General features: G+C 34.6%; 1 protein-coding gene and 1 long non-coding RNA gene across 4 annotated transcripts; one reads left to right on the top strand and one right to left on the bottom strand.

Annotated features, from left to right (window-relative positions):
- Nucleotides 1-1,626: 1,626 nt before the first annotated feature.
- LOC110913891 lies at nucleotides 1,627-5,659 on the top strand. 3 transcript variants are annotated; one of them, XM_022158716.2, is made up of 8 exons: nucleotides 1,627-2,105; nucleotides 3,034-3,293; nucleotides 3,440-3,744; nucleotides 3,834-3,936; nucleotides 4,186-4,362; nucleotides 4,676-4,783; nucleotides 4,924-5,118; nucleotides 5,250-5,659. In XM_022158716.2, exons 3-7 carry the CDS (start codon nucleotides 3,742-3,744, stop codon nucleotides 5,031-5,033), a joined length of 501 nt encoding a protein of 166 aa, XP_022014408.1. In that variant the 5' UTR covers nucleotides 1,627-2,105; nucleotides 3,034-3,293; nucleotides 3,440-3,741; the 3' UTR covers nucleotides 5,034-5,118; nucleotides 5,250-5,659. The 3 variants fall into 3 exon arrangements, with proteins under 3 accessions (XP_022014408.1, XP_035835824.1, XP_022014403.1); XM_035979931.1 differs by having other exon boundaries at nucleotides 1,627-2,131; nucleotides 3,569-3,744; XM_022158711.2 differs by having other exon boundaries at nucleotides 1,627-2,131.
- Nucleotides 5,660-6,479: 820 nt separating this feature from the next.
- Nucleotides 6,480-8,471, bottom strand: LOC110903210. Its single transcript, XR_002571748.1, has 2 exons — nucleotides 8,429-8,471; nucleotides 6,480-6,664 (listed from the first exon to the last, which is right to left on the bottom strand). It is a non-coding gene; the product is annotated as an uncharacterized LOC110903210 (long non-coding RNA).
- Between the last annotated feature and the right edge of the window lie 524 nt (nucleotides 8,472-8,995).

Genomic DNA, 8,995 nt, shown 5'->3' with positions numbered 1-8,995 from the left:
AAACTTGTGGTGTAAAAAACTACCCCCTCGGCCGCGACGTTTAAATTTTTTTTTTACGGCTGTGTTTATAATACACACATCTAGTTGTAAAAAAAAATCATGGTGAACGCCCACCCGTGGGGTGTAGTTCTCGCGGTTCTTACAACTCGAGGTGGTTCTCATTCTAGCAGCCTATATATATATATATATATATACACACGCCACTAACCACACTGGTCCTGTCACACCCTAAAAACGTCGCAGCGGAAATAAAAATGTGTCGGTGACGAAGGTTGGTACCCATAAGTATCTTAGTGGACGAGGCAATATAAATTTTGGACACACAACTTAATTAAAACATAAGTTTAAAGTTAAAACATAACCACAACACTAATATAGTTGTTTGATCCTTATGGATCTTAGTACACTTGGTCCCAAATAGTTTTAAAAGTTGTCTATGACTTGCATCAACTACCACAAGATATGCCAAAATCCCGAAGCCAAACTCATGTACCTGAAGAACATATAAAAATCAAGTGTCAACACAAAGGTTGGTGAGTTCACGTATGTGAGGACCGTTTCCATATGAATAGCTCAAATAATATCTATTAACCTACTCCAAATTGTGTGGAATCCAATTTTGTTAGGCGACAATACAAGATTTTTTAATTTTTCACGTTTTAATTAAGAGAAAAGTGCGAGGATAGTCCCTGTGGTTTGCTCCGATTTCACCTTTAGTCCCTACATTTTCAACATTATAGCTATAGTTCCCAACTTTTGCAAATTAGTTCTCGGATAGCCCCTGATGCGGATGTAGGTTATTTTTCTCAGTTAAGTGGGTATGAAATGACTATAATGCCCTTATAATCTATTGAAATATAAAATTCTAACTCACACCCCCACTCTCTATCCCCTTTCTTCCTCATCTCTCATCAAATCACCAGCAGGTTCACCTCCACAGTCTTGACACCCCCAATAAGTTTAGATAAGTACAATTCTTGACACACAATCTCCTCTGTTCTGGTCTCTAATGGGAACGCCACCACCTTCACAGCCTTCGAATTGAAGGACCATTACCATAAGAAGGTTATCAAGTTTAACTCATTCGCTGGAAGTCCACATCTGAAACCGCCGGAATTGCCTCCTCACAACCATCAATCATCGCCGTCTCTATGGACCCGAATTATCACACCATCAAGCGTCACATCCGACCATAGCTGTAAACGTTACCGGAGGCTATGGCCTCACCCTCCCGGTGTTGGATGGTTTGGAGATAAAACCCAAGGGTTAAAGTTTGGTCTGGTGTGTTGCATATGTTTTGTGCTTGATTTAAAGTTTTTAAACATCTAGTTGCCATGATTTTTGTCACATGTTCAATCCGGTGTTGCTTTTAGATAAAAGTGAATTTCAAGGATTGTCCTTTATCTTTATTCCTATTTTCAGGCGTTGTCCTTTATGTTCAAAATTGACGAGTTTTGTACTTTATGTTTTCAAATCATACACGTTTTGTCCTTTAGCCCTAACCCAGTTAAATTTTTCTGTTAAATCTGGTCATGTGCAATGCGTATGAGGGTAAAATTGTCTTTTCACCCTATTCTTTAAAAATACATATAAAAGAAAAAAATATTATATATCATAACAAAACCCTGTTCTTCCCCAAATCAATCCCATTTGAAAACCCTAATTTGTCTTTAGTAACCTGCGACAATTCACACTCCATTTCAAAGCCCTCTTCTCTCCTAACTTCAGCCTGCTATCTATATCCCCAACCACCGGGCATTAACCACCAACCACCACCATCACCTATGACCATAGCTGGAACTCTAGTTCGTCACTACAAAATAATGACACAAACGACTACAAGAAGGTTTTCTGGAAGTTTGACGCTATCGGTGAAGGTATGATTTCAATCACGGAGCTCATATCTATAAGCGGTTCCGTCACGCCGGAGAGCAAGCCGAAGGTCGTAATGGCGGAGATTTATACAGAAGAATGGGCTGAAGGTTGTAATGGCGATTCAGCGGTGCCGTCACCAAGTAGATCTGACCATCACGATTCATAATCTGAAACAACTCATCTACAACTTCTATTGGCCCTCTGAACCTTGAGAATCATCATCCTTTGAAGTATGCACTCTAGCTTGACCCATTTGGTAAATCTAACTCAAATGTTTTTGATTTAAAACCCCCATATTACCCCATCTTAAGAAAGCCCAAGTTCTAGATATGAAGCTGCTGTTGACGATGATTTTGATTACCCAAAATTGAAGGGAAACTTATAAATGGGTAAAACTTGATTACTCAAAATTGAAGGAAAACTTATAAATGGGTATAAAAATAAATAGTATAACACTTTTAAATAAATAGGCAAAAAGACTACACTATCCTTTTGTGATCTGACTTACCAAAAAGAATTAACTCGGTTAAGGCGAAAGGACATAACATGCAACATTTTGAAAGATAAAGTACAAAACTAATCAATTTTAAAGGCAAAGGACACCGTCTAAAATTTGGTATAAAGATAAAGGACAAAACTTATAATTCATTCAATAATTTAATAACTCAAATAATTTGTAATGTATAAACTTAATACAAACACTAAATACACCGTATTTCTTAAAAATTTTGTCAACATTACCATATAAACTTTATTAAAAACGGAGTTTGCTGGAAAAAAATATATTCTAGTATATTATATATATTGACGGATTAACTTTTTAATTTTTATATTAAAAATAAATAACTTTTAATTGTTTGAAATAAAATAACTGTTTCTAATATTATTATTTTTAATACAATAAATAATAACCATGTGTTACATTTATTTAATAAAAAATTAGGTTGGGTTGGGTTGTGAATGTGTGTTAAAAATTGACTTGGGTTAGGTTGTATATGTGGAAGGGAGAGAAATTAGCTTTTTTTTTTAATCAAAAGTTGGGTTGAGTTAGGTTGTGAATGAGGATAGTCTAAGAGTTTCTTGCTAAATGCTATGATAAATTGAAGAATTGATTATTTTTGTAACAAATTTTGGTTTAACTAGTTTTTATACTTGTAGGTCGTGCAGTACGGTTTTGTGCCACTCAAAACGTATCTCCCTGAGGGCAATATTGACCTGACGGTTATTAGTGTTCCTGACTCGCGTAATTTGCCTCTTAACATTTATCATGCTCTTCTGGCTGAAGAGTGGAATGGAAATGATGAATACAGGCTAAAAGACATCCGATTCATTGATGCTCTATATAATATTGAGAATATTAAGAACATGTGCCTCATGTTAGTATTAGATTAGCATTGGATTTCATATATATTATGCTTGTAAGTGAATAAGTTTTGTTTATTATATAATATAGTATGAATAAGCTTTGCATTATAGTGTTATGTTACATATAAAAGGTGGTCTTTTAAATGTTAAGAATCTTGATCATTTTGATAATTTTTTGCTATAACGTTTCCAATGACAGGTGAAACTAGTTAAGTGTGTCGTTAACGACATTACAATTGATATATCCTTCAACCAGCTGAGTGGTCTTTGTGCACTGTGTTTTCTTGAGCAGGTATGATCATGATCGTTTGTATATTGACTAATGCAGGGGGATCACTTTATTGGTAGAAACCATTTGTTCAAACGCAGTATCATCTTGATAAAATCATGGTGTTACTATGAAAGCCATATTATGGATGTGATGTATGGCCTCCTATCTACATATGCTTTGGAAACTTTAGTTCTATACATATTCCGTATGTATAATGCATCTCTTGCCTGATGGTAATCTTTTCAAACCTTGTGAAAAAGAAGTCGGTTTTTCTAACTTCATATAAGCTCACAATTTTTGGTTTCTTTGTGCCAAATTCTAGGTTCTTTACATGTTCTTGGAGTATTACAACAAATTTAACTGGGATAAATTCGGCATGAGTATTGATGGTGCGGTTAACTTATCTTTAATGCCTGAAATAGTTGGTAAGAAAGAAATCATTAAAATTGGTGTGTTTGGCATTGCGTTTTAAAAGTGATTACCTAATTATTTTGTTTTCAAGCATTCAAAAAACTCATTGTCTACTTATCACAACTTAAACAACAAAATCAATCCAAAACTATTTGTCATAGCATAATTAATAACGAATGTATATGCCATACACCTCTATGAAGTTCATTATTTGAGTAATATCCATATACTTGTTTTCTTATTCTAACTCTCATTTTGTGTAGTTGAGAATCCCACCCATCATGCCTTATTCGGTGGACAATTTCTTAGGGAACTCATAAACTTGTACACCGTGCCTTGTAAGATACCTGCGGAAAATAGCCCACCTTTTATACGGAAGGTTGTTAACATCATTGATCCGCTGAAAACAGATAACAATCTTGGGCGAAGCGTTAATTTTGGTAAGTGATAAAATTATTTGAGTTGAGCAAGTATTTCATGGAAACTTTTCACCATATCAAATATGTGATCTTTCCATACCATGTAACACATAAAGTTAATAAATTGATGTCACATTAATATACAGAAAAACAGTTAAACAAATAGATAAAGATGGTTCGAAAAAATCACACTTAAAATGTATATAATGGATAGCAGACCGAAAAAAAGCTAACACAAAAGAGGGTAGATTAGAAATTTCGAAATCTTATTAATTTATACAAATTTAAATACCTTGTTTGTAATTTAAACATTATAAATATACGAATCTTACAGGAAACTGTTTACGTATAAAGCTTGCTTTACGTCTTGGTGCTGGTACGCTTGCTGAGATTTTGGAATTACCGATGGAGAAAATCGAAGAAAGGATCAAGAACTTCTTTGGTATCACATATCTAAATTCGGTCTCAGGCCGTGGTTAACATTCGACTCTTTGTTAACTGATTGCTTCGATGAAGATGACATTCACTCAGATGATCATGATCTGAATGCTAATCTTGACAGTGATAATTTAAATTTGGCAGACCTCTTAGGAGATTTTAATGGTAACCTGAGGAGTCTTCTATCCAGCCAATGTACTCTAGGTTTTCGTTACGCAGCTGGTCATGAGCATCATCGGTTGGCTGGCTGGTAAATCATACGCAATTAATGGTTCGGTAATGCTTCCTGTCCCAAATCAACCGATTCACCGAACTAGCCCATTGAGCAGGCCTCCTATGGTATGTTGAATTTATCTATGTCCATACATTTTTATTTCTTGTGGGTTGGCTCGCGTTAGTTGTCCAAAAACAAAGATGCGTTTCAATGTCTTTATTTTAATATTATTAATGATAAATTCACGATTCTGTAGGGCCCGTCCTGGAGAGCAAGTGGAAGGGGTCGTGTGCCATGATTGCTTGTCCATCCGCTGAACTGGGGCTATGGACCAACTTTTGAAGTAGGCTCGTCTTTGGGTTCTACCAGTAATAGTCCAGACCCGCAGTCCTCACAAGGTCATGGAAAGTCTAGTGCACCCAGCCAGGTGCCTAGACAAGAAAGGAGACTTGTGTTTGGGTCTTTTGGCCGAGTCTCCATGAACACCTCTTTACCGCTAATGGATGAAAATGAGTTCCCTCGTTTGTCGGGTTGAGTAAGGAAGATGAGACACAGCATGTATAAAGACTGTTGTAGTTCAAATTCTTTGTTCAATATCTTTTAGGGTAGACAGGTGTAAAACACCAAAAAAAAGTAGGACTCCTTTTTTATTAGGTTTGTTTTTAAGTTTCTGTTAATTTTTCTTTAACTCTCTGTTTGTTGTGTAATATAGGGTAGGAAATAAGACTTTAAAGAAACCAAAAATAAAAAGAAATGAAAAAAATATATTTAAACAAGCTTCTGTGCCCTCATGCTCTCTTGAATTTATAATCAAAGCAATCCGTGTCCGAATACAAGAAACGCAGCAGCAAGTTCCGTTTTTGTTTATAGTTTTGAATGGGTCGAACAATTTATTTTTATGTTTCTTGTTTAGTTTGGGCTCAACATGTGAATCGGTGCGTGTATGGAGATATAAATGTTTTGGCGGTTATCGTGGCACAACATGTCGATTCCAATCGACGTCTCTCTCCAAAAACACAACGGTTCACAAGTATAAATAAGGTTTCGATATACAGTTGTATATATGCATGTTCTGATCGATTGAAGGCTCCTATGGAAGTTACTTTCAAGTTGTTATTCATTCGGTTAGTATACAAGTTCATATATTCATTTACTAGTTCTTTGAAACATGTATTGGTGTGAGTTATGTGGAGACAACAAATATGGATGTTATCATCCTTCTCCTCATTCAACATGGTCCTGGGAACCATCAAACTCTGATACTAACACTCTTTGTATATACATGTCTGATCCCTGCAACGTCCTCTCTGTATTGGTGTGAGTTATGTGGAGACAACAAAGATGGATGTTATCATCCTTCTCCTCGTTCAAGTATGATTTTTTTTCTTTTGGTTTTGAAATTATTTTACTAACTATGATCTATCAAATTAAGACCCTTAGTCCATTTTATACAATTATCATATAATTTCCGACAATAATAGTGTAGTTACGATTAAACATACACTTAAAATACGTGTTTGTTAAAACATTTTAATAAATAAAACATTCTAACGTTTTGAAAATGCATTCGCCGTTTAAAACATGACGACGAAACAATTAGCAGAAGCTTGATTCTTGATCGTGTCCGGTTCTTTGTTGAGCTTGATCGTCTTCCGGTACGTTACATTATACCTGCATTTCATAAAAACATGAAATGTTTTAGTTATACGGAATTTATAAGTATTTAAACAAAACCATAACTCAAAACAATAGATTATAATCATCGCTAGATTTTAACCCGTCGCGTACAACGCCGGTTGCTTGGTCTCTATAACGAAACTGGTCATAAACATTAGTTATTGAAGTTTATAACGTATGAAAACGGATCCGTAGCGTAAAAACAACTCAGCAACAGTTTTTGCTGGATTTAACACCCGCCGCGTGCCGCGATGGTGTATATGTTTAGTCGTCGCGTGCCGCGACCACGTTTGGGGTTCTCCGTCGCGCGACGCGAGGACCCTATCTCGACAGTAAGTTTGGTTCAGGTCTGCATATTTCCCAGCCAAACTCAGTTTTACGAAAACGGCCATAACTTGGTCGTTATTGATCCGTTTTACGATCCGTTTCTTCCTACGTGATCGTAAATTCATTCTCCATAATATGGAGTTAAAATCCAACATCCGGATTAACAAAAATTTAGACTTTTAAGCCTTCGGCTTAAAATGTATTTACTAAGTTTTGACCCGTTCGTATATATATCAAACAAACCTGTTTGTTTCTATTAGTTTCTCATGAACCTTATAAATTCAATGTTGTCTATCGTATTAGATTAAATTCCTGGGTTTATATGCATTCTTAAACCCGTTTTTTTAACTTAAATGCTTATTTTGACTCGTTAAGGGTAATTAAGCATTTTTTTCCGCATAATTCATGCTCATTTACTTCTAGCATCTTATTTCCACATTATTTATCAATTAATCTTCCACCACAACTATAATTGTGGTGGATTTAATGTGGTGATCAATATATCCCGAGTTTTATCATTTTACGGCAAACCGCATTTTAAGGCATTTGACTTACAAGAATCATACCTTTCACTTTTATATTTGTTCCAAATATTTATATGCATTTGACTTACAAGAATCATACCTTTCACTTTTATACTTGTTCCAAATATTTATATGATTAAATGACTTATTTCTAAACAACCCATAACGGTCGCTTGCTTGATTTGTCGATCAAGGGCATTTTGGTCCATTGAAGCCTTTCATTTACGATGAATGATTTTGAAGGGCATATTGACCCAAAATCTCACATATTAAACTATGATCTTGTTTGAACGAACATATCAATAAAAAGAATAATGGACGGGTCCTTAGGTTTATTTATGGCCTTTTTCTTTATTATTTATCGTAAATGAGTGAAGCATTACACATAGTATGCACAATGACTATAATTTAAATCATTCGGTTTACCTAAAAAGATAACCAAATGTCCATTTTTGACCTTATTTAACTCTCCTTGAACCTTAAGTTCTAAATGAGTAGTTAAACTATTACACATACCTGGCTCGGATCAATATATTGACCCATTTAATGATTTGCTTAATAACCGCTAAGTATTAGCGATGCAAATATCCATTCGATATTTGTTCCTGTAATCATATACTCGACAAAGTAATTAGTCGATATCGTCAAAGGGTGATATTTTTCACCTTTTGACCCGTTTGATCTAAATGACCGTTTATCTTTGCAAGATGGTATTTATTACCATCTCCACTACATGACTCGCTCAGGTTTACACCGTACGGTCATTTTACTTATAAATCATTTCACTTATCTTGTTTCGTACGACCACACGTCGGAACAGTATACTTCAATTGCTTATTTATCTTATTCATAATTAATATGATAAGAGAATATTCTACGAATTAAGAATAGTGTAAGCTATACTTACCTTGCCTCCAAATTAGTTTTTTTCTTCATACTTGATTCGTTTGACCCGCTTCATTCCCAAGCTTCCACCTAGCTTGTCAAGCGTCAAACTATCATCATAAATCGTAAGATAGTTAAATTAGTCATTATCAATCACAACTACTCCATCTTACGGGTTTTATGTCAAAATTATCATTTGATCATATAATTGGTCATTTTGACTTTTAAAAGTCAAACTACCTATTGACGGAAGTAATTACACGATGTAGATCAACTACTCGTTTTATTACTTTGTCAATATCCGGTAAGCATCATTCTTATGCTACCGGTTTAATTACTTATTCAATCAAGTTCTTGTAATCAAATTTCATCAATTTCACACAACTTTGATCATTTTTAACACATAACAATATCATACATCATTCAATATGAACATATCATCGATTCTTTCATCTTATCATACTAAACTCATTACTTAGTAAGTATAATTTATATACTTAAACACCTAAATTGTTCAAGTATCATCTTATTAATATCAGATATGATGATCCTAATCAAAATTATATCAACAACTTCATCACATGATTAA

The sequence above is a fragment of the Helianthus annuus genome, chromosome 2 (assembly GCF_002127325.2).
Source record: "Helianthus annuus cultivar XRQ/B chromosome 2, HanXRQr2.0-SUNRISE, whole genome shotgun sequence".
Taxonomy (NCBI): Eukaryota; Viridiplantae; Streptophyta; class Magnoliopsida; order Asterales; family Asteraceae; genus Helianthus; species Helianthus annuus.
The sequence above is the reverse complement of the archived record's forward strand: the minus strand, read 5'-3'. Positions and strand labels throughout refer to the sequence as shown.

Excerpts from the sequence above, each read along its gene's own strand:
- LOC110913891 (XM_022158716.2), top strand. Across the intron at positions 4,363-4,675 it reads TGGGCGAAGCGTTAATTTTG|GAAACTGTTTACGTATAAAG; the intron begins GTAAGTGATAAA and ends CGAATCTTACAG. Across the intron at positions 4,784-4,923 it reads AAGGATCAAGAACTTCTTTG|ACCTCTTAGGAGATTTTAAT; the intron begins GTATCACATATC and ends TAAATTTGGCAG.